Source organism: Galleria mellonella, unplaced genomic scaffold, assembly GCF_026898425.1.
Source record: "Galleria mellonella isolate WM207_F2 unplaced genomic scaffold, CSIRO_AGI_GalMel_v1 utg33, whole genome shotgun sequence".
NCBI classification, from domain to species: domain Eukaryota; kingdom Metazoa; phylum Arthropoda; class Insecta; order Lepidoptera; family Pyralidae; genus Galleria; species Galleria mellonella.
This window is the reverse complement of record NW_026442079.1, coordinates 10,506,034-10,533,354: the sequence shown is the minus strand read 5'-3', so window position 1 is coordinate 10,533,354 and position 27,321 is coordinate 10,506,034. Positions and strand designations below refer to the sequence as shown.

Here is a 27,321-nt window from a genome sequence, read left to right as displayed (position 1 = left end):
ATATTCCACTACCAACGTTCTAGTCACACGTGTACTTAATCCTTAAAACCGATCATAACATCTTTATCTAACATCAAACTTGTAACTAACTTGAGGGATCTCATAGGTGCTTGTAAAGTACAGTAAGGTGACATGTTAATACAATTTTCAGAACTTACTGGCGTTGGACGCTTTGGATACTAATGGTGGTCCTGCCGATATAGCAGAAATTGAACAGATTGTCAAGGAAAGAATGGTTCGGTTCAGAATTAAAGCATGTAGTGTGCATGGAGCTAGTTTTAAATTTTTCACATTTAATAGTAGTACGTGGTTAGAACACTTGCTTCTTTTTTTTTTTTTTAATAAATGTAGTGTGTTTTTAGATATGCCCTTTTATTTTGTAGCGGTAGTTCAACAAAGTGACGAACTTTCCGTTGTTTATAGGGTTACCATTGTTATGAAATTAGGAAAGTTTCGATTGAAGAATTCAATGATCGGATCCTCAACACACATTTTTTTATCTTTATAAAATGACCAATTAAAAAGTCACATAGAAAATTCTTATATATTTAAATTCGGTCATGTGGTAACCCTATTTGTGCATTATATTAAAATAACTACTTAACAATGTTTTGACTTATTACACCGGTTACTTAATTCTCACTAAAATATTTCGTTGCCTTCTAAGGTACAGCCTTAAATGGTGTTCTGTCGTAACGACGTTTGGGTTACGTAGTTTTCTTGGGCCTCCAAATACGTTTGTATGTATGTCACGCACTGAACTGCCATATTAATTAATGCCTCAGGATACCCATCGAATAATTGGGACTTTAAGGATAAAATATCGCTAATGACATCCAATTTTATACATATACCTAATCTTCAATTATGTCCTGGCTTGACGCTTTGTATATTATTGTATTTGTATGTATATGTTTATTGTATTTACTGTTTTGTGTGTTTTATTGTATAATATCACTTTATAGCTTCATCACCAGCATGTTCTTTTTAATGTATTTTATTTAAATATTTTTAAACTATATTTATTTTTAACCGACTTCAAAAAAGGAGGTTCTCTATTCGGTTGTATTTTGTTATAAACCGATTTGGAAGTTTTTTTTATCTGAAAGGATATATATATACATATTGGATCCATAGAAATTTTATCAAAATCTGTTTATTAATTTATTTTTAGATCAAATAACTGAATTTGTCACAATTGAAGTCGGTTTTGTCGTAGAACACAGACTTTATCTATTATTTAAAAGTGTGTCCCAAGAAAAAGCATGAATTATTATCTTTGAATTTATAATAGTCTAATGTTTAATTTGTTCTTACAATATTTATACACACGTCGTCTCTATATACATTTTTAACACTCTCTAAGATAAATGTTTAAAACTTTAAACGTAATACAAATCTGACATGAAAGTATCTCATTAGATCGTGTTAAATGGTACATTTTATTTATTTATTCTTACACAATAAAATTAATACAATAAAATTTAATATAATTATTATAACATTATTTTCGTGCTTATTATACAAAAAAGAAGGAATTATTAAATTAATTATAAAGTCGACCGCGACTATTTAAAAAGTATTATGACTGTTTTTGATTGAAAAATCATATATTGTTGAGTTTCTTGTCCGTTTTTCTGAGCTGAAATTGTAATCTGCATGGGCGATAAGGTCATAAAAAATTACTATTCGAAAATTATTGTTATTAAGTTTATTTAAATATTATTTTTAACTATTCATTCCGTTGTTTTTATCGTAATTCATTATATTTGTGGCGCCGCTCACATCATCTCATATTTATTCATCAAAATTTAGAAATACAGCGTGATATAAAAGTTGTTAACTATCTTTACATAAAACTAATAACCTACTCATGCTATAAAATTATATTAAGACAGGAAACTAGGAAATCAAAAATTGCGTCGCATTAGTAAGGATGGGGGTTTTTTTTAATGGGTGATAATGGTATGGTAACCCTGTCTCATTAGCCACGATGGTTTCCAGGGGAAACCACGTGGAGGTCAACCTAACAGGGTATATTGCTAGTGATGGGACCACTTGACCCCTATTACTAACAATCCCTTTCCCCCAGTAAGGATGGGTTAAAAAAATTTGTCGTTTATCAATCTATATTCCTTTTGGAACAATAATCATTTTCAGAATGGTAGGACACTCCCTTAAAAGCATGCTAACGAATGATTGATTAAAACCTGTATATCAAAGAGTAATCTACTTAAAACAAAAACTTTGTAAATTAACAAATTATGTATTCTGCCGACGACAGTTTTCGAACTCTGTTCTCAACTCGTTTAATATGGGGCACGGCGCAAATAATCCGGCCGAGTTTCAAACTAGTTCCACGTTAAGACGCTACGTCTACCTCCCAATATTCCACTTGTACACCCATTTACTCAACACGTTTGTTTATGGGACTTCTTCTTGAACAAAAAGCGGCAAGTTTGTCCAATTACACTTGAGTGCAAAATATTTGCCCTATTATTATATTTTAGGTGTATTATTGTGACATAGTACCGCTAAAACGCAAAAATAATGAATATAATAATTACTTATTTTTGTTTAAATACTAAAATATTCTTTTCTAGATATTTGTTTAATGATCTTATGAATTTTATGACACGAACGACGTTTTATTGCTTTGGAATTTGATAAAACTTTTTACACGACAACGTCAATGTTTTATTTTTAAGTTACATAGAATACCACGCATAATTACAGACAAATTTTTGTTTTATTTTATTAAGTAGGTTTCTTTGTTTTGTTTTTTTTTTTTTGTTACTTATATAAAACATTGACTAACTGTATTTACCGTAAGGTTCACAACTTAAAATTTTGCACTTGTATATATAGTATACTACTTTAATTTTCTATTAGTATAAGAACTTTTTTTTTTAATTTATGAATATGGAGGATAACAGGTTGAGCATAGAAGACACAGCAGAGTTCCGTCCTAGAAGGAATTGATTAATATCTACACGAATAATATAAAGGAATAATATAATCTCGAGGGAACTGAAAGGAAACGGTTTATACACTGTTCTGACGTGTAGCTTAAGGAAACTTTATTTATATTAAATTGTCTATCAGCTACAGAAACTAATTGTTAGGTTAACAGGAATGAAGTTGGTAATTAAACAATTAATTTGCCACTAACAAACATTCTAGAATATAAACGTATGTCTTTGTAAATCGCATTGCAGGCAGAACTTTAAGGAACGTTTGTATTTTATGTACATACCTACAGCCGAATAAGAGGACTATCCTTTTTTTACATTCCACAAATGGCAATATGTGATTTCCGAGAATGTCGTATAGTAGGGAGCATAATACCATTACCCTTTTGTGTAATTCATAATTCAAACAAATTTTAAAGTTCTATTTTTAAAAATGCAACAGCTGAGTTTATTTCCCAGTCTTCTTAGCAAAAATTTCATTCCAAATTATACAATAGAATCTCAAGAATTACTATATTATAATGCATAAACTTTACTTAAATGTACACTACTTTTATTTTAGTATTGATTTATATCATACACAAGAATATAGTGGAATTGTAAACTTCTTTCTGAAATAGAAATCGTTAATTATATGAAATAGAAGTTTAACTAATTAATTACTTTAGTTATTTATTTGTTGATATGAAAATATTGATTGTATATATAGGCACGAGTGAGTTCATGCTGAGTACTATGCCATTGCCAATTAAAAGTTTTTTTTTTCCTATGTGCATTTTATTTTTAGCAGTATTTTGTTATTTTATACATTTATTTTAAAAATAATCTTACTAATGTACTGGTATTCTAACTAGGAACAACATGGTGGCGCGAGCACCTCGGGAAGAGTGGGAGACCCTGAAGAGGATGAGCAGCCTGTAACCCCTGGTCCTAATACCAGCGAAGCTATCCTCAAGAAACGCGAGTTTGTTTTAAAAGAGCTCTTCGATACCGAAGAAATATATGTCGCAGACCTGAAAGTCATCTGTGAGGGCTACATGCGTCATATGCAGGTCAGAAATAATGTCTATTTAGAGGGTTATAAGGTATATTGTAAAATTAGCTAATCTACTCGGCCGTCCTATTTCATATAAAAATATATTCATAAAATATATTCTATATTCACATTTGAAATACATTCACTACATTTATATAAGATGCCCTAAAATAAAGTTTGTGGTATTAATTTTATACGTGCAAAATTCACACCATTATTACCAATTCAATTCAGTATATTTTTTATTGATTTAAGTGTTCTCTCTCTCTCTCTCTCTCTCTCTCTCCAACAAATTGGTGCCACAGAAAATCAGCGTCATGATCAAAAGAACATGACATATAGCTATATGCCCTATTCTTTTGAACATGACACTAATTTTCATCTCAGCTGTGTGACACCGTTTTAGTGTCGTTCTTTTCTGTTATGTTTATTTTTGTTTATTGTTAAATATTTTTTTGTAATTAAGACTAAAATTAAGCACTAAGTTTTTCTTTCTTCTTCTTCCTTTTATACTTTTTATAACAAATCCTTTTTGATTAAATATCAATGAAAAAATTCCATAACGCGTGTATAAAAATTATAAATTTTAACCTTAATTTATCCTCAAACGAAAATTCTCTTCCCGAAGATTTATTTCATTTTTACGAAAATTACTTCTATAAACGTGTTATTAAACCAACAACAAAATCCAATTAACTATATTTCAGACTTCTGGCCGCTATTTGCCCGCCCGGCAAATATCCCGGAAGATTTTCTCCCCTCTATTTTCGACAGTTTTTTAAAATCTATCTTTTATTCTTAACCCTTAACATCACTCGTTTTTTTACTTATAAATCCACAACCGTGGGGGAGTTCGTTTCTCTACGCGTTTACCCAATACTTGTGCAATAAAATGTAAAAAAAAAAATTAAGTGGATCTTTTATGAAATAAAATAAGGGTATATTGGGAATTAAATTAAACAATAAAAAAAAAATTAAACATAAAATAAAGATTTTTTAGGTCAAATGAAAAAGTATTTTAAAACCTTTATCACATTTTAGTAACTTGTCAGAAGATCAAATAGTAAATAAAATTGAGTAAACATATGTAAACGAACTACAAATTTTCCACACAAAACACATTTTTTTTTGTGAATGTATAAATGAACTAAAAAAAATCCATGCTATACTATACATTTACTTGCTTTTTTTACTTTATTAGAACTTAATAAAGCTATGACCACTTAATCGTGACATGGTCAATATCAATATCCACTACTATATCGTCCAAATGAAATTTTTTGTTTTGATAAAATCTACTTATTTTTGCTTACATCTGACTCTCTAAACACATTTTATATTTGCTGGGGATTAATATTTTTATTTATAGTGCATTATAAAACCAAAATAAAACATAATTGTAAAAAAAAGTTATAAAAAATTAACTAATGTAATTACACTCGTGGGGATCCCCCACGGATGTTGTTAAGGGTTAATTCTTTGTAGGACGTCTTAATTTCTTATCCTATCCTTCCAGGTAATTCTCACTTGTCCAGTTGTATTAATATATTTAATAATCGTTCTTTAATTACAAATTACAACTTATCCTAAATATTTATAAATGCGAAAGTTTGTAAGGATGGATGGATGTATAGATGGATATTTCTTGCTTTTTTTCGCAAAATGTTTTGAACGCATTCGAATGAAATTTGGTACACGGTCATGTTATATCCTAACTTAGCATATAGGATACTTTATCTACTTGTTGATTGATTCATACGGGCGAAGCCGCGGTATACAGGTAGTGTTAAATAATTCAACAAACATCAGGCACTAGAAGGAGATTTTGTACAAAAGTCGTTTCCTTGGGCGCCTCTGTCCTATTCGTGTTTCTACCGTGAAGCAGTTGTGTTTGCATGGCTGTATTTCGGTTTGAAGGATGGGACATGGCAGTGAATTTACAGGGTACAGAGAAATAACACCTGGGTCCTCAAGAATTGCAACGCATGGGGAGTATCATGGCTGAAACAGTATACTCTGTTGTCTATGGTACTACTCATGTCTATACGTGACGGTTACCACTTTAAACTTTTACTTTCAAGATTATGTAGATATTAAAAAAAAATTGAAATATATTTGCACAATTATAGCCAATATATCATGGAATATTTTCGTCAATTCAATTTGGTAATTATTTCCATAATCGGCAAGATTTAGGTTATTTTTGTGTTGATTCCATAATAATTTTATAATCATTTAATTATCCGTTTTTTTTTACCTTAAAAATGGGATTCAAGTTCTAGAAATCAAAAGAAATGAGTTTTAAAACACTAACCTCTTGTATGGAGTAGTGTTTACATAACTATATATACTATATATATATATATTAATATATACTTATTTCAATAATGCACATACATAAATTCTTATTAAAACATAAATTTAGAACGTTTTACGTAAGCAAGAATAATGCAATATCAAGTGTTTATCGATAGTGGTAGCATTACTAATACTAAACCAGGGCAGTACTAATAGTCTTTAGGGATTTTCCAAATAGCACTAATCACAATGAGTTCTAGTAAAATAATGAGTGAAATCGTTTAGTTAATGTCACTGTTAATATTTGTACGGTGTTATCACCTATTATTATTTAACTTTACAATAGCTGTACTAATGATGAATTTATCACGGCGCCGTCTGCTTTAACAAATATTACCAACAATATATATAGTCTTTATTATGCTAAAATATATAGTACTAATAATAAATTGAAATAATGTGAGCAAAGATGAATTTATCTCTAAAAGAGTTCTCTTCCAGACAACCTAACACAGTGGTATAGGAAGTAGTGAATGGGCAACAATAGTACAAAACAAACCTGAACAACAGTATCTACATGTAAAATGTACATATTATTAAATCTATATACATGTATGTAAAGGATGTACTTTTTTATGCAACTTAGAATGGCAAACATGCTGACGGCCCACCTGATGGAAAGTGGTAACTGTCACGTATAGACATGAGTAACATTTAGTATTTAATTAAATTCAATAGTTTAATTTCTTTTTTGATATTGCATATTCTTTATGTTGATCTGAATAGATGAAACGATGACGTATCTCATAGGTATTACCTCTTACAGGTTTATATCTTCGCTAGAGAGAACATTGACTTATCATAATGCACAGCGCATAAATGCAGTCTGTATATAATACCACTCGGTTAATCTCAAGATAAGCACTCGTCGAAAGCAGCCAAAGATTCGCTGGTTACTGCTTAAATATTGTATTATTTATTTATTTATTCTTTTGCATAATATATGCAAAAATATGTATACAGGGTGGATTTAATGCTTGATGGCGTTCTCTACCAGTCAGCCATTACGCTAAACAGAGAGTAAAAGCGGTGCATTGGACTAATAAAATTATTAATGTCCTTGTTTATCTGTATATTTTTTCATGCCAATATATTTAAGGATGAGTGCAAACAATCTCCTGCATTCTTCTATCCATATATACCTCTATCTGTGGACTTGACGCATAAGTCTCGTGATTTGATATGATGATAATGTATCACCACTCTTTTTCACCTTCGGAATGTCATTAATGGCGACTAAGGACAACACCGTATACCTTGCTTACCCAATTAATATCCTGTACCAAACCACCTGGTCAGTATAGTAAGAGAGAGGAGAAGAGACTAGCACTGTTGTTCTTAGGTAGTTCTGCATGATTATAAATCTTATTTCTAATATTAATGTAATAAATGTGAAAGCATATCGACGTTTGAATATTTTTCTACTCAGTCACTATTAAATAGCTGATGGGATTCAAATAAAATGTTATTTACTAAAGAACTTTACTAGATACTATTTATTCTGAGGAAAATATAAACAATAGTACGGACTACATCTAATAAATGGAGATCTTTATTATGCTAGTACGAGATGTGTTGCCAATAGGTGATTAACCTTTACAGGAGCATCCCACTGACCCACCAATGCCAGAACCACTCAGAGACGACAGACGACACCGCATGGTGTTCGGCAACATCGAAGCGATCTATGAATTTCATCGAGAGTGAGTAATTTGTTTGTCATTCATTATAAACAATTACATTATACACAACGTTATGTAGGTCTCCATTCCCATATTATGGCTTGTAGAGAGATCGCCATAACATTTGACTTATTTTACGTACATCTTATGTATCTCGTTTATCGCGCTATACTCGCGATAACTCTCAAAGAGCAAAGACTTATCAAAATCGACCGTCAGGAATCCAACTTTTATTTTCTCCTGCAATGCGAAAGTTTTATGCTGTGCTTTTTCACGATTTTGTGAAAGTTTGTGTGTGTGTTTTTTTTTTATCTTAACGGGAAAATGTGACGCGTGAAACAATGATACGTACCCACTAAGTTCGGTCGACTCACAACACGCGGTTTGCCTTGAGTTTATCTCTAAAGTAATTTATCATTGTTTACCGCATTCACTTGTATCAACGTGCTCAGCGATTGTGAACTGTCTCGCTATGCGACTATTATGCTGTCACTATAAGTACATACTGTACTTTCACATGGTATTTTGTAACGTGGAAGATTATTGTGGAAGGAAATGTAAGGTTTGTATGGAATCTAATCAAAGTCGATCATTTACCTTTGGAACGCCGGAAACGGCACATTAAATAGGGGCATGTTCTTATGAGTATAAGATAACAGGGACGATAAAAGAAGAGACATATTTTTCTAGTTGCGTTTAACTCTAAACAAATGCAATAATAAAAATAGGTTCAATACTTAAAATTGTATAAATAGAGTGTCTTCATACAAATATTTTTTAAGACAGTTCAACTTCTTTATCTTTGTGTGCGTGAATAGGGTTACCATTATGTAAATTTATTGCTCAGCATAAGGAAGAAATTACATTCAAAGATTAAATTGAAAAATAAAAACAATACATAATTGTTGCGAATATATTTGAAAGAACAAGATAAGCAGTGCATAATGATAAGTGGTATTGCTTATAAAAAAAATTTTACGAGCTTTTGGTTCGCAAAACCATTATTGGAAGTTTATATGAACACGAGAAACGGCACTACTATATATCTGTACATTTAATATTTATCCAAAATTTTAATCGGGGTTTGCTATACTGTCGATATGAAACCTAAAACAATTCTTTTGTTAATTTTTTATGTCTACATGTCTGTGTATTTAAGTATCAGACAAAAATCTTCCACTAATGTATTGCGCAAACATTGGGAAAGGATCTACATATTATCGCCCCATTGATTATAGGAGCTGGGCAGTGGGAAATTATTTTGTATAAATACAGTATATCACGGAAAAACTTGAACGGATTTTGAAAGAATTTTCGCTAATGCATTGTGTAAGATTCGGGACATAATCCTGAAAACATATCAATTAAGTAGAACATTTGTTTTAAGAGACGAGCAATACAAAATTGTTTTATAATGCGTATCACGTGACAACTATTGTACTAATTATGTGATGTTAATAGTATCATCATTATTTTTTTTTAATGGGTGAGAATGGCATAGTAACCCCGCTTGCGCTATCGGTATACACTGGCGGAGTACCAGTGAGAGATGATACGTGAGGATGAAATGACAGGTCAGTTAGCCTATCAGACGAATTCAACGATAAATTAGTCACGATAGTTTCCAGGGGAAACCACATGGAGGTCAACCTGATAGGGTACATTGATAGCAACGGGGACTAACCTCCCCGTAAGGAGGTAATCCCCCCGATAATCATTATCATATCAGCTGTCAACTGTCCACTGCTTAACATAGTTTTTCCCCGTAAGTAGGGTTTTGCCAGCTGTTGTCACGCTTGGCAGGCGGGTTGGCAACCGCAGTTAGACTTTAATAGTACATTAATTAATTAGTATATTACGGTCTCTATAAAAAAATAAAAGAAAGTAAAGTGATAAAACATGCTTTTATAATTTTCAATAAAGGTATATTTTCTTATATAACGTCAACACAATTTATTATCATGTAGAATTATTGTATTATAGAAGTTACAGTTCAAAATAACAACAAAAAGTTAATACTGAAACATAATGTGCACGGAAATTACAAATTAATAGGTATTTTCAATCGTTGTATATTAATATGTCAAATTCCTAAATTACCAACCGCGTCATCTATTGCCGAGTAATCTCCGTTTATAAATTTTCAACCGACTTCAAAAAGAAGAAGGTTTTTAATTTTTTTTTTAAATATATGTTACCTCATAACTCCTCTATCAGTTGTATACAGATTTAGGAATTTTTTTTTTTATATGAAAGGATGTAGTTACAGAAAATAAGTTTAGTGGTTTTAAATCAAATAACTGGTGTTGTGACAATTGTAAATGTAGTTTTTTAATTTAATGAAATGCACCCTTTTCCCAAAAACCCTAGCGTCGGTACATATTAAGTACCAGTTGTATGACGTTTTAATGTAATTTGTGCAGCAAATTCGTGAAGGAATTACAAGGCTGCATCGCGAAACCGGAGCTGTTGGGTGATTTGTTCCGCCGCTTCCTGGAGAAACGCATGTTCCTCTACGAGTCCTACTGCCGGAACAAACCTGTCTCCGAATTCATCGTCTCGGAAAATGAAGTTTATTTCCAAGAACTAAGACACAAACTCGGACAAAAGTTGCAGGTGAGTTTAGTTAGAGGTATTTATTTTAATTCTAAAATAATCCTATTGTTTTTAACATAAAAGTTAGTAAAATGGATGTTACTCATTCATGTAGAAATTACTGAATGGATTTGAATGAAATTTGGTACACGTGTAGGTTATACTATAACTTAACACATAGGGTGTTTTATATACGAATTACCCGTACGAAGCCGTGTGATAAAATTAGTTATATATTTATAGGTCACGCTTTTTATTTTCCATAGTGATATTTTGAATTATAAAAACAAGGTGTACAACAATGGTGAACTAAGAACACTTTACAGTTCCTATACTCAGTAGACTAAGTAGAGAATACGTCTTTTCTTATAGCTTTACAAACCTACTGTAACTTAATAGTTACAGTTAATTTGAACTTTAGAAATTAATACGAAAGAACAGGACAAAACACTTCAATAGCCAAAATAGGTGTATAAGTCGTTAGTTGAGAGATATTGATGTTTTGTGTGTGTGTGTGTGTGTGTGAAAAATCAAGAAAAGATTTATTAGCGACAATATCGGTTAAATTTTTTATTTGACACAATATAATGAAATAAATCAGATATTGATTTATTTCATTATATTGTCTGTCCTCATTTACCCAATTTATCAACCTATTTTGATTAATTATTTAACAATAATATGATTGTACTGTCATGTCTATAATTATAATAAATATTATAATAAATAAAAATATATATAAATTGTCTAAAATAAATAAAAGTGTAATTATTATCAAAGTATGTTTGTATAAGTACAAAGTTTGATATTGTTTCCTACACTAGACTGAGCTTCTCCTATAGGAAACAGAAATCGTATTGCCGCCTACATGCTTACAGAAATTAACATATTTTAAATATAAATTAATAATTAATTTAACATATAATTGCAAATATAATATTAAATTTTGTCTTACGAGAAACAATGCCTATAACATTTGCCTTTAAATATTTTTAGTCGCGCTTTATTCCTCGCGGCGTCGTTTTCCTGTTATTACAACTTTATTTAACTTCTCATATATTCTTATAACTTACGTTCCAGCTCGGGGACCTACTGATAAAGCCGATCCAGCGCATCCAGAAGTATCACTTGTTGGTGAAGAAGATCTACGCGTACTCCGAGCAAGCGGCCGCATCGCTGCCCGTGCTGGAAGCTCTACGCGATGCTGTCGAGTGCTCGGACATCATACCCAAGAATGCCAATAAAATGATGGATGTGGGACGTCTAAAAGGATTCCCGGTAAGGCCAAATTTAATTCGCTCTTAAGGTCTTAAGACGCATGCGAGGGATTTTTTGCTTGTGAAGGACAAATTTTGCTTTACAGTCAACTGCGTACTTAACACACTATTTTGATCTATTTATATTGTAAGGGTAAAAAATGTACGCATTCTATTGTCCTTTAAAAGATGCCAACGTATATAAATTATTAGTGACTGAAAACTTGCACAGCGAATCGGTTTTTATTTAATGATGTTTTATGTTTATAATTTGCATATTTTTTCAATGCTGTTGCGAAATATTTTTGGTTGTTTTATACATGATTATTATTTATTATATCAATATGCTATATAGCTATATATATATTTTATTCACCGAGAATCTGATTTAATTCCTGTTATAACACTAAATGCGTCAGGATTCATTCTCGGTTTAATATTTTAAATCGTTTACAAGGTCTGATATGTACTTGTTATATCAAGTCATAGATGGCGCTGTGGTTTAATTCTGTGATTTGTTTTATTTCCAGGCCAGCATAGCCTCCCAAGGAAAGCTGTTGCTCCAAGAACCATTAGCGATAGCGGACATCACGGGCGGGGGCAACGACCGTGAGGGGAAAAGCAAAGAGTTCCACGTGTTCCTCTTCGAACAATGCGTCATATTCAGTGAGGCGGTCGGCAAAAAGACTCAGTTCGTTAGCCCCACCTACAATTACAAGGCCCATGTCCAGGTTAGTTCTTATAACGCATTCATTCACCAAAGGGTAGTCCGTCTGGACACAGCCAGTAACAAAAGACAATGAAAATCTATAAATTATCAAAACAGTTAACATCTTTGTTGTACGTAGCTTAACAAGATTAGCGTCAGAATTGGATTGAACATCTTATAAGTTTAAATTACTTGAATATTTTTTTTATTACAAGATGGGTATGCGCTTGATCTTCAGAAGATACTTATGGTGATGGTGTGATCACATGTCATGTCTCTGTCCCATTCGTGTTTCAACCGTGAAGCAGTTGTGTTTGCATGGCTGTGTTTCGGTTTGAAGGGTAGGATATGGCGTGAATTTACTGGGTACAGAGGAATAACACCTGAGTTCTCAGGAATGGCAGCGCATGGGCGGTATCATGGGCGAAACAGTATACTCTGTTATCTCCATGGTACTGCTCATGTCTATAGGCGACGGTTATCACTTTCCATCAGGTGGGCCGTCAGCTTGTTTGCAATTCTAAGTTGTATTAAAAAAAAAAAACATGTCGTACTATAATAAAAAAAAAGTTTGGAAATAGATGGCGCTGTGTAACACGTCGAAGGGTAATATTTATTTATACTCAACGATGACCTAACCTTCCACCAGGTGAATAAAATGGAGCTAGAAGAGCTGGACACCAATGGAGCTTTCATCATTCACTCGGTGGATCCCAATAAACCAAAACAGTCGTACCTGTGCCGCGCTCCCGAGGCTCGCTGCCACGAATGGATTTCCACACTGTCAAGAATACTGCAGTCCCAAAGAATCTTCGGCGAAGCCCTGGAGAACCCTGGCGCTTACCTCCGGGAGCTGCACAGGGAGCCAGCTCGTGACCCAGCTGCGTAAGTACCTACAGTCCACGGAACAATCACGGCAGTATCGATCTATCATGTCATTTCTACATAGATCAACAGTGCATAGATGGAGTGTCTCTTAAAATATACAAAAATAACCTAAATGTTTTGGAACTAGTGTTATAAAATTTTGTTAATTCTTGTAATTGGTGACGTTTATAACACAAACCGTCTTTAAATATATTAACTGTATTTGGACTTTCATAGACCTTGAAAATAACATAACATTTAAACATGAAGTATAAAAAAACAATGCGTTTTTGGGACACTATTTGACACTCCCTCTATGTATATTTAGTCCAAGAATTTATAATTTACAATTGTGTTCGGGTACGTCCAAGTTACAAGTTACAAACAAGAGTACTAAAATTAATAACAAAATATTTTTATTAAAAAAAAAAAAATAAACGCTAAATAATAAATTTGATTGCGGTAGAGTCTCCTCCTGTCACGTTCAAGTCTAATGCTCAGTGAAATATGGGTATGTTGAGCATTGCCTTCACCACAATAGCAATAGTCGACAGATGCCTCTTGCTACTCCTTCAAGGATTACAATCATTACAATGTCAAATAATACGCTCATCAACGAACAGCATATAATTTCTACGTGTATACTTACAGGGTAAATCGACCTAGTAAAATTAAAATTTTTAACTAAAGACATATAAGTCGAAAAATGATAAAAATGAGCCATCTATATTATTTTGGCAGCTATATTTCTTACACGGAAGGTTTAAAATTTTTTGTCGTCATTTTATGTGTATATGATACAGATAAACAATATAAAATTCCAAAGACATGTGCCAAGTGCCAACTACAATGTTATTATAACATTTTATATATTTTTTTAATCTGTAACTTGTGCGAATCCGAAACAGACAATGCTGGCAGCGCTTCACGGAAGCATAACCTACTCTGTGATAAGCAGTGCATCCGAATGTAATATGCTGCGAAAGTCTAAAGGGGTCGTAAACTTGCATTATTATTCATTATTGTATGTATGATATTACGCGCATGTAGAAGATCCACAAGAATCTCATTTTAAACTTAATTAATCAAATTGTCCATTTGAATAAAAATAAAAAAAAAATAGTATATTATCACTAAAGGAAAAGTGTTATTCTTAAAAAAAAAAGGTATTTTTGCTCCTTAAATACTAACATTTTCTATTATTTTTTTTCTTTTTTACAAATAAAGTGTTCTTAAAACTCTTAGCCTGTTAATTGTTTGTTTTTAAAATGACTGTTTTGTAATTTACATTGTTAATGTCTATGTAAGATTGACTGACAGACATTTTTTACATTACTTTCGTATTGTTAATCAAATAAGAGAAAAAATAAATCGAAAAATTCAAGTCGATAAAAACATCATTGCTTTTTCGAAGGGGTTTAGAATTAGAGGGCTTTGGTGTCAATAAATAGCTTTATGACATCAAATCAAGTAATTTAATAGTAACACGCTTACTTTCATATATTGCGATATCTTTCTCTTTCTATATCTGTGTTAAAACCTCTTTAGACTTTTAGCGGCCAATAACAAATTTTTCATGGCGTGGTAGCTAACAAAATGTAACACCTACTCGTATATTCAGTGTAACAAAAATATTCGGAAGTTGTTTAAAGACTTGTGAAACTTTTGTCAAAGTATTCAAATAAATCCCCACAGAAATTTGTAAGTTTGACGAAAATGATAAATCTTTAGTATTCATATAATACAGGAAGTATTATTACATAAACTCAATTTTTACTCCATCGTCGTATTTACAAGTAGATTCTTTCTTAGAATGGAGTAAAAATTTACTGTCGCTTTGTTATTGACGATTTTAATTAATTTATTTTTATTATACGGTAAAGAACAGATTAATTTCTGAATATTTTTGTTCACACTGCAAGCACGACTTGAACATTATCAGATTATCAAGCTTTAAAACGGATCTGATGATTAAAACTGGTGTGATCGTGCTTGCAGCAGCGCGTAATTTAAATTCTAACAAAATTTTAACCGTAATATTTATTTTTATTAACAATAACATGCGGTGATGGTTACGATAATAAATTTAATTGTAATATAATTTAATTATGATCGTGGCATGTCGTGATCCCACGCGTGAGTAATAATGTCCAAGTTAGGTTAATTACATTGGAATTGATATTTAGATATACTTATTTTGAAATTTTTAATATTAATGTACGATTAGGACGTGTACTTATAAATTAACACCAATCTCCATATCACTTTATGCAATCAATAATTCGATATTTGAATCAACACAATGTAGACGGGTTTACTGATGCCCACATAATCTGATTAGCCTGCCATTGATGGTAATACTTACTTGTTATGAATACTATAAATACATGACTTAAATGTTAAAATAATTCCTTTTTTATTCAATTTTTCAATAGACGTATCCAATAGTCTTAAGTTATATTGCAAGATTTTTTCAAGGCTGGGGTTTGAATAAACATGGGGCTCCTATGTTTCTGTCATTGCTAATTTAGAGTTAACACTTATTGCCGTTGTGTTTTGTTCTTGATGAACACTTATACGGTACGAGGTATCAATTTTTTTTTATTTTACTTTAAAAGGGAAACATACAATACCTAAAACATATAAATAATATACACAACCATAACAAAATCAATGAAGTTTCCACAATAAACTTACCAAATAAACGAGAGCAGATGAATAACAAGTTGAATTGTTAAATAGCTTTCATGCATTTTTATGATTGTAGCGATCTGAAAATAGGATTATTGATTTATTATATACCACCTAGATTACAGTCTCTTTTAATCTATTTAAGTCCTGTATTTGTAATAATTAAACGAGATAATTCAAAATCAGTATTCCACTCGTTTCAATACCGCAGTGCCGACCACTACGCAATAAATATACTGCCAATATTTGTATTTACAGTAAGCGTCAACTGCCTTAGAGCGTTCATACCGAAGTTTGATAACGTTATTGCATTATCTGTCAATTTTCAAATACAATCATTTATAATATTTTAAAATAATTATTTACATACTCTCTAACTATAAAACTATAGTTTTCTATTGAAATATTGTTTATAGAACAGTTAAACCTACAATTATAACTCTTCTTATAAAATCTTTTTTGAATTTTGAACTTGGAATTTTTTTTTTGTTTTACCACACTTAAAATTTTCAGTGCTAATAAGAACCTTATTGCATTATAATAAGCAATATAGCTCGATATATGAGCGCTTTTTAAATTATCATAGAGAAATTGTATAATTTAAGAATTGTGTTTGAATTTTAACAAGCAATGCAAATGTTATCAGTGTGACGGTATAAACCTTCTTAAAGATCAGTTGAATTTGATGTCGTACATTTTTAGTGTAATGTTGGATCTATAACGAAGGTTACATTTACTGTGACAAAGTATTAATGTGATCCATGCGACAGTATGTATAAGGACCATGTCGAGTTAATAGTAGATGTTCATTTGTATAATAATCGTTGTGGCTCAATAGAGCCGGGCGTCATACACATCTACCTCATTCATATGTTTTGTAAACAATACGTCACTTTGCACATTAGTTGTCGATATTTTAAATTCAATCAGTACGTACCAGTTAATGAATTTTCCATTTGCATTTCTACCGGTTTAGTCGTAATACGTATACCAGGCCGAAAGTCTGTGGTGGTATGCTATAAAATTAGAATGTCCTCGAAGGAGTATTGTTAAAATCTGTAAAGAATTTTTGGCGATCACGTGACCGCACGGTTTGTATACAATAGTTGAGAACTATTTTTAAATTCTGAATGTTATGTTCGGTTTCATGAGTACTATCAGGATTTCGTTTTGATATACTCATTGCGACTCGCTCTATATGCTCAAATGTGTATCTGATATTGGCAATTTATTGTCGAACGTATTTCTCTAATACTGCGGCCACATTTTCAAGATTCAGCTGTTTACGTTGTAGCTTAGATATCTGCGTTATTTGGTACAAATATGCATGATTATACTACAGGAAAATTTCGTACAAAAGTCGTCTGTTGTTATCTTTGTCCCAGACGTTTTTCTGTCGTAAAGTGCTTACATGGCTATGTTTCTGTTTAAACGATGGGATATTGCAGTGAAATTACAGAGTACGGACTCACTTAAGGAATGGTAATACATGAGGAAAATCGTCGCAATCAGAGCGTATTCTGTGCTCGTGTCTCTCAACAATTACCACATTCCATTAGGTGGGCCGTCAACTACTATCCGTTAGTAGCCATTCTAAGTTGGATAGAAAAAGGAAGCTGCAGGCTTTATGTATAATTTTGATAAAGGGAACGTGAGCCCGTCGTTGATCGTAAACAAGTTATTTACGCGACAACGCGACGCGAATCTTCACCCGTTAATGTGATCGTAGTATAAAAGTCCATTGTCAGTAATAATTCTCAATATCTAGATAGATAGATAGATATTTTATTTGCATTACTTACAGCACACAAATAACAATACGTCGATAAATATTAACTAGCTTCTGAATGTTTGCAACTATTTTAAAAATATTTTACTGAACTAGGTGTAATCTTGCGGAAGTCCACATCACTGGTTATTTGATAGAATTATTTTGTTTAATTCTCCTACCATTAGTATGTGTGTGACTGCCAACACTCGAAGATTGATATTCTCTATTAATACCAGAAATTCCACAACCGCTGCTCAAAGTAGAATAAAAATCGGTGTCAAATAAGTCACTCGCAGTTGGGCGCCGAACAAGTTTTTTTATAGAGTGATAATGGAGCGGTAACCCCGTCTGCGCTAACGGTACACGCTGGTGGGGAACCAGTGAGGGATGATAGATGAAAATGAAAAGGTAGGCCAGTTAGCCAAATCGTGATAAATGTACCTGAAATTCAGCACGACAGTTTCCAGGGGGCCCCACGTGGAGTTCGACTTGATAATTTGCCTGAAGATGCCTCGTTTAGAGGTGAAACACGTGTCGTAAAATGTGTGCGAACAAAATGGCAGTCGGAAATTGATGGCTAATATGGAGGATTTGTAAAATTTATGGTATTAATGATGGTGGTCAATCTTCAAGTGTTGGAAGCCATACACATTCTAATTCTAACGGAATTATACAATATAATTTTGATCAAATAACCAACTATTTGAAATCAAATGTCGATTATATATATATATATATATATATATATATATATATATATATATATATATATATATATATATATATATATACTCGACGTTGTGTCGACCATTCAATCTCTCAAATAAGGTCATTACTCCCAAAGTAAAACGTTTACAGAGGCATTTCAAACTTGTTAATGTGAAGAGGGAACTTAAATGTATTGTTTAATTTACTTCGTTATATAGCATTAAGTAGGAATCGAAGAAGACTGGATATAAGAAGTGGAAGGTATGGAAATAATGAAAATGGATATTGATATGCATGCTACAATAAATACTCAACACTAGCATTCTAAACGAGTTAATATGGTTTTATTATAATCCATCGAATCACAAGCTATTCCTATCCTTTAATGTCAATAAATATTTCAATAATGTCCATCATATCCTTTTAACAATTGTACAATATGTATTTTTCAAAATCCATAGTAAATATAGTGTAATAGAAATTAGAATCCAGAGATGAGCGAAGTGTTATTTGCTTAACGGTTGCACGCATCTGTATTAAAATCATAAATTAGTAAAACATTGAGTGAGATATGAGTGGGAGTGATTGGGAGATTTCATATGTTCGTGTAATTGATGCAGGGGTCAAGAATAATCAATAGATAGGTAATATATTTTTGTAAAAGCTTTAAAGGTAAATCTTGTGTTATGAATAGCAAGCAGACTTTCGACGCAATCGACTTGGGAACTGACGTCGATAAGACGTCAAACGGACGTCACTGTTAGGCCCACTTGACGTCTATTCGATAAGATGACGAGTTTATCCTGATTACGTTAAAAGTCAGTCTGCCATGCCCAGTGATGGTTTGAGGGCAGAATCTATGCTCTATATGCTTTAACCAAAAAGCATATATTGTAGCATGCTTTCGAGAAAAAATTGATTTGTTAGATCACATTCTATTTTTTCTCGAAATAAATCTGTTTTTATTTTTCTTAATTGAAATACTACCAACATCTATTTAAAAAATCGTCATGAGATAATCATTCTAATTATAGCTTCTGATATTTAAAACACTTAGTATAGAGTTCTGTTTTATATCCCAAAAGAACGGTATATTTTTTCATATTTTGATAGTTAAATTCTATGTGATCATTATTGATAATTCTTAGTAGGTCGTCTTATAATTTGAATCGGATAATTGTCATTCAACTGTTCCTGCCTACCCCAACGAGAGAGAGGCGTGTTGTACATGTATATAAAAATAATCATCTCGTTACGCGAGTTCTATCTTCACGCCAATTTGTAGTTAAGCTCTTTTCAATAATTTAATGTTGATCATCGTTAGCTATTTAGTCGATAATGTCCATACTAAAACATCAACAGTCGTGTATAAATTTAACAATATATACATACTTCTTAAAATAGTTTTAGCCCAAACTGGTGATGTATTTCAACTACATCATTGTCATAGGACTGTAACTTTACAATAATAATATAATCAGTATAAATACAAAATATAAAAGTCACAAAAGCACAATCTATACTGATTAAATAATTATTTACTTATATAGGATTGGAGAAAACTGAACACAGCAAACATTATAATAACTAGCTATTATAAGCGACCAAATATCATAATCATTCGTAATTCCGACAATGTTGAAATTGCTCACGGTTGGCATTAAACAGTCGCATAATTGTAATCCACATTTATCTAATACAAATTAATCTAGATGGTAAGCAAATACAACGCATTTAACATATTTAACCGCATATAAAATAATAAAAAAAAAAACACATATAAACTTCATTCCGTTGAAATAATAACATTTATCAGTATTTAATCGCATTTACACAGCATTAAATTATAAATTAAGATTCGAACCTTAGGATTAGTATAAAAATCGACGATTATTATTTAATAAGGAATTGATTACTTACCGTCACTGGCCGACTACCTACCTAATATATAAGTGAATGTCGTAATATTAATTATACTTCTAAGTGTAGCGATTGTGACACGTTATAATACTATTGACACGATGTTATACTAGCATAAATATATGGATAATGTAATAATTTATAGTGATAAGACCGTTCGATCTGGTTTCGTAATACTTATTTGTCCCATATGCAGTTGAGGGTTAGCGCAAATAGACGGAGTGGCTTAAGTGAACTATTTTATTATTATTCTGAAAGTCGACCTTAGATACATTGGCATACGGATGGAATTGACGTAACAAAAACAACTCGCGCGAAGACGCCTCGGTGACTTAGCGAGCGGAAAATAAAGATGGAAAGAGAGATATCGTTTAGTGTGCTTAGCGACAAATTTTCTTCTGTAACCACTCCGACTTTTTGCGTTAACCATTAACGTGTATCCTAGTATAATTAATTTTTATTGTTCTGGGGCCAAAACGGAGATTATATCCTTTTATATTGATGCGTTCTAATGATTTAATATTACAACCCCAATATGATTTCATGATTTAGGTTAAATACATGATAAACAATGTTTTCATAGACTAGTGAGACAATTATTTGCTTGAGACTCCGCTTTCGATGTTAATAGTGTTAAGATAATTACTATACCTAATTAACGGATAGAACCATGGATGTATTTTGTGGTTTGGTATGTTGAAACGCTATATAAACAATGGTGAAAGTAACATGAACATAACGATATGGGACATATAGATGATGTCGCTTCGTAGAAGAATGCAACCCTCTAATTTTACATCAGTTAATATTAAAAAAAAATGACAATGTTTTAAGTCGACTCTGTGTTGTATAAATTAAATTAGTTCGTTGAATATTTAGGGATTAACATACGTACTCGTATTTACTTGCATTCTTCGATATAAAAGTATTTTACTAGCTTTACTCATTGGTATTTTATTTCTTAAAACTCCCATAGTGAGAGAGAAATAATGTAACCATGAGTGTAGGCTATAGTCATCTGGTTTTAGTTATAGAATACTATATTTCTATAATAAGGATTGCTTGAATTGTCCACGCTTCACGGCGGCTGTATAGATGGAACATTCCACAGGATTTAGAGTGTATATGTACCTACTATGTCATAGCATTAGTCACTTTGTGCTATATCTCAATATACAACCATGTCACAGTTCGCAATAAAGAGTATCGATGCTTCATTATGTACTCGCTTTAAATATACAATGTATGAGAAATACACGTAATAATCAAACTATATGTAGTTCAAATAACATTCTCTCGAAGTATTTACTATATAACGATCTGTATTTAATGTATTTTCATATCTGCTGAACTGTATTTTAAATTTTCGACCAACAGATATTATTGAGTTAATTCTCTGTAATCGAACGTGTCTCTAAACTGTGCGTTAGTTTTATATTTGTCATATGTATATATATGCCTACCAAACTCCTAAATTATGTATATACTTACTACTAACTTCTAACAATCACTGTAATACTGAAATATATGTTACATGAGTAACCAATAAATGTGGATAAAAAATGCTTGTGGTTTAATGCTTTTAGTCCCGCATGCTTCTTATATTGAGTTTATTTGTTTCTTTGAATTTTTGTTGGGAGGGCCAGCTTCAGCAATAATACGCTACTAGAATATACGCTCCACGCGCAAAGCTACATAGCAATGCTCACTAACGCAATAACTATTTGCAATACGTATGGTCGCGCCATCGAAACGTACAGCGTACTTAGAGGTTTTCGCTTCGCCTTCGACGCGATCGATCGTTAACCCTTTTATTTTCTGTTATAATCAAAGGCGAAACGAAGTACCGAGCTGGCGCGCCCGATTTTTTTTTATTTCACTTCAATTTTAATTGGTCCTATTCCCCTCCCAATAGCGTGGGTGAGGGTTGGTGCGGTCTGCGTAAGACCGAGAGCGTGCCGCCGTCGTTGGGCGGACGGCTGGCGCCCGACTTGCGCCAGCGGACGCAGCGGCCGCACGCGAAAGCGAACACGATCAACCTACCCACTACTACAAGTCGCAGCGACGAGAGAAAGAAGACAGTTAACGTTACAGGGAATACGGCCGTGAGTCCCACCTCACCGCCGCACGCCAACGTGAGTACTCAGCTTGTCTGAGGTGAAAGGGTTCAATACTAACTTAAGCTGCGGTCACATTATCGAAATGCGAGGGTCTGTACAAAGAATTCGAAGTCTGGAACTCGCAAATCATTTGTTTACTCCACTTTCGATAAATCACCGTTCATCAAATTGTATAGTGACAAAAGCGAAGTGTAAAAAAAAAAGTGCACTTTATGCAACGCAACAAGTGAATGCAATTTGGATAAAAAGATAATTTGGACTTATTTACATAGACCGAATACGGAAATTTTGTCGTAACAATACGACATGAATCTTTATCCGATAAAGTGACCGTAGGGTTATTACTAACACTGGCAACTATATCTTCTATTTCACCTAAAAGCTGGGTAACTTTACTACTGAAGTGAACACTGTATCTATCCCTTTAACAGCTATCAAATAGCATATTATAATGGCAGGTCTTGGTATCTATCTATTCTTATTTAACCCGCTTGGTGGCGCTTATTCGATAATGGGGTTTTTTATCAAAAAACTGTCAAAGAATGTAGAGCATTTTATTACAACTTAAGATCTCGCCGCTGACTTCTGCAGGTATGAAACGTTTTGAAAGTTGGTTTAAATTAAAGATGAACAAAAATATAGTAGATTGTATTCAGGTTGCCTGCTCTCAGTTAGCCGTTTTTTTACTGTGTTGTCTTATAAAAAAATACAGAACATAACTGTGTACTCAGATCTAAAACTAAAATTATACAATACAATAAAATTATCATTCGAAGTATCATTACTTTGAATTTAGTTTCTGGTGGTCTTTCACATAATACCGCTGAACCATCACTCGAAATTTAATTTTAGAGACAGAATTAGGGAATAGCAATTTGAAGTCGACTTAGTAGGAGTTGGCATTATCATATCTATCTCCAAATATTAATGGTACGTTAGACAAAATTCATATAAATTTTTGATTTACGGTTTTTTTATTGAGACCTATAGTTCTGAAATTTAGTTTTAAAATCTTTTAATATAACGTAAGTTTAACTCTTACCGTGTAGTCTTAACATATATGGGCCACTCCTTCCTTTCTCGTGGGTATCTTAAGAGACGACTAAGGGAAATGAATGGTCGAGGAATGGGCGGCAGCGTCCTTCTTAAAACATCATCAAAGCCTAACTACGTTTACCAACTCGCCTGCCAAGGATGGTACTACTGGCAAAACCCCCATTATGGGGTAGACCTATGTTCAGCAGTGGACAGTAAACGGTTGATAAGAAGAAGAGAAATATAACTCTAAATTTAGGTATTTGTAGAACTATAGTTATCTAGTATTGGAATGGTCTAGAGTAGATGTTAGTTTATTATTATTGTTTACGCTTATTATTATTTATTAGTTTCCATTCGGTGCTTATTATAGTAGATATTGGATGGACATAGTAAAATAGTTACCTTTATCACCCCTGAATAAATACGTCATAGTCGTAGAATACCGACGGATCTTTATATGTAATATTTGACAGATCCGTCAGTATTCTACGACTATGACGTATTGATAAAATTATATATTTTCTCGAAATAACAATTACATAAACTGAAAAAAATATTTTAAGTCCTCTATACCTGAATAAGATGGCACATCCATTATTCCAGTTAGTATGAAAGGCTCAATTTTTTTTTATAAATTTACGATCCAAATTCCATTAGATATTTTGTTTTCAACTTCGCTGCTGTTTAATAATCTCGTTTTACACTTATATATATATGTATATATGCATATGTATATGTATATATATATATATATATATATATATATATATATATATATATATATATATATATATATATATATATATATATATATATATATATATATATATATATATATATATATATATTGCGCCATTCATTACAATATTATTACAAGAATATACAACATAAACTAAATTAGGTTAAATTTTATTAATAATTTTGATTTTTATCTTTATTTATTTGTTTTTCGCCATTATATTATTTGATTTGATTTGATGGATTGATTGTTATATTATCTATTTTATTAGTATGTTATTTGAAGATCGCCTTGACAACAGTAGCAATTTTTTTTTGTAAATTATAAGTAATTAATAAAACAACGAAATAGTAGGTCATTATCGTCTTTATGGTATCGACCGTTATCTGCTGAATATAGACCTCGCCCATAGAAAATGTTAGATATCCATAATTATTAAAGAGCATTCGTAACGAAGTATGGGAACCTAGTAATTATCTGTCAATTTTAAAAACAATACAACAGTTTTTTTATGGCTCTGATTGATTATTTAAAAATTAATGAACTGAAACGTTAATGACGCAATAATATACTTCTTAGAGTTGTTGAAAATTTGAATTTTGAGTAAAAAAAAAAATGTTTGCAAAAATGAAGTAGGTGCAACATATTTTGTGGTTGATTTGTATGCAAGATATACTATGATTAGCTTTTTAGTTCGTTATCAGAGCACTTTTTAAATAATCAATCAGATACTTAAAAAATTATAAGATTGTTTTTTAAAAATGACGGTTAATCGCGACGTTGCCGCTCTTCGTGAAGCTGCAGTTATGAATGCTTTAAATTTGTATCTACTGGGTGTTTTTTATGAGTGATCATGTAATGGTAAACCCGCCTGCGCTATCGGTATACGCCGGCGGAGCACCAGTGAGGAATGATAGGTGAGAATGAAAGTAGGATAGCTGTCGTGACAAATTCCACAAGAATAAACCAAGATGGTTTCCAGGCGGAACAGCTTGAAGATCGATCTAAATTATTATAAGTTAGATCTCCATTGCTAACAATTTTTTCCTCTTTATACTGGATTCTAGGATCATTTGCAATTGTTGCCAGTTAGTATTAATATAGTAAATAGTGTCGTCAGCTCAAATATTTCACATTTACTATTGGACGTAGAATATATTTAAATAAAAATATTATTTATATCTATGACTAAAACAACCACAGCGAGTTATATGACGTAGTGATAAGGGATTACATGTGAAATGAGTTGTCGAATCAGATTAAATTTACTTACTTAAACATGAGTGAAAAATGTGTACAATTAGGTAGGTTAATGATAGTAATAGATAAAATTGACAATTAGGCGTTTAATTTTCTATTTTTTTTTTTTTTGTATGCTGTTAGTATCTCAGTATTTGGTTTACATTGATTTTGCATGAATGCTCTCTAGATTTTACTACTTCAAGCATTAAGTTGTATAATTAAAAATATATCTTTATTAATTAAATAATTTCTATCATAGTCTTTTATTTCAAATAAGTACTTTTCTATCTTCTTTGCAGCACTGACAATATATTGCACTTAATTTTTCTTTTGCATGTTTTCTTCTTATTTTAACGCTTGTCTATATTTCTTTTGTTGTAGGTATGATATACGCGGGAATGCATTTTTAACATAGACTGTGATAGCGAGCCGTTTCGACTCACGAGCAGGACTTCTTATTGTGCTTAGTGATTCTGAATAGCCGCCAATGACATTTAAGTTTTATTTATTCATTGCAAATAGTTAAGTTTATAATAACAAAAGTGGACGGGCTCTACGGTGACGGAGCACTGGGTGAGCATGCATGTGTCGCTTGGGAATCACGCCGCTTCACTGTAACCGAGCGCCGTTGAGATGTCAGTGTGTCAATCGTAACAGGGTTTATCGAAGCGGCCGTGGGGACTGAAGCTGCGGCGCGGCGGCAGTGGCGAGCCGAGCGTCGACGGCGTCGTTACGGAGCTGCGACCGCCGGAGCTATCAGAACCGGCCTCCGACGTCACGGTGTCACCAGGAGCCACCGCTACGCTCGCGTGCCGCGCTGTCGCCACGCGTGCTTCCGCCTCATGGCGCAAAACGGCCCCGGAAACTCGGGCACTGCGTCACGGCGGCCGGTTCGCAATCAGCCTCACGCCTGAAGGCCTCGCCACTCTCACCATCCATGCGTGCCGAGCTTCCGACGCTGGAGTGTACTGCTGTCTAATCAGTAACGAGCTGGGTGGCGTGCAGTGTTCAGCGAGGCTGACCGTCGGCTCGGGAGGTACACCAGGCGTTCCAGCGGTTCGCGCGCATCCCGGCGGCGGCCTCGTTGTTCAGTGGGACGAACCGACACCCGCGCACTTAGAATACTGCCGTGTAGGCGAAGGAGAATGGAGACGAGCGACGGAGACCCCCGCCGCGGCTAATACTCTAGCGTTGGAGGAGTTACCAGCAGGGCAGTACAGCTTCAGATTGATTTGTGGCCGTAGCGGTGCGGCCGGGCCCGCATCAGGACCAGCCGCGTGCGGCGGCGGTGGTGGATGGCAACGCGAACAATTCGCGAGGAGATATAGCGTAGAGGAGGAAATAGGGCGAGGCCGCACTGCGCGGGTTCTCGCCGCTCGGGATACCGGCACCGGTCAAAGGGTTGCCTTGAAACAGGTTGGTCGACATCAAATACAGCTTTAACTCCTAATTAATTTCTATAAGTAATAGAAAATATAATCAAATAAATCCCCACAGTTTGGATGATTACATTATCTAGAGTGCTTTTCATAACATTTTTTTTTTGTGTCAAACAGAACATTTTATAACTATATGGTGTTGCCATTTAATTAATTTCAATCAAATTGATTTCTTCCA

General features: G+C 33.0%; 1 protein-coding gene across 4 annotated transcripts in view; it reads left to right on the top strand.

Annotated features, from left to right (window-relative positions):
• LOC113518471 (kalirin) overlaps positions 1–27,321 on the top strand; it is a 271,700-nt gene that overhangs the window by 239,030 nt on the left and 5,349 nt on the right. Inside the window, exons 35-44 of one of the 4 annotated variants that reach the window (XR_008253032.1) lie at positions 152–235; positions 3,827–4,024; positions 7,969–8,069; positions 10,472–10,664; positions 11,724–11,921; positions 12,430–12,630; positions 13,258–13,493; positions 22,481–22,700; positions 26,086–26,277; positions 26,362–26,491. Coding sequence is in view for 3 of the 4 variants with exons in the window: in XM_052896496.1 (XP_052752456.1) it covers positions 152–235; positions 3,827–4,024; positions 7,969–8,069; positions 10,472–10,664; positions 11,724–11,921; positions 12,430–12,630; positions 13,258–13,493; positions 22,481–22,700; positions 26,362–27,120 (2,190 nt within the window). In the remaining variant the exon portion in view is untranslated. Of the gene's footprint in view, positions 1–151; positions 236–3,826; positions 4,025–7,968; positions 8,070–10,471; positions 10,665–11,723; positions 11,922–12,429; positions 12,631–13,257; positions 13,494–22,480; positions 22,701–26,085; positions 27,121–27,321 lie in introns of those variants that run through there. The other 3 variants (XM_052896496.1, XM_052896498.1, XM_052896497.1) reach the window with 3 other exon arrangements.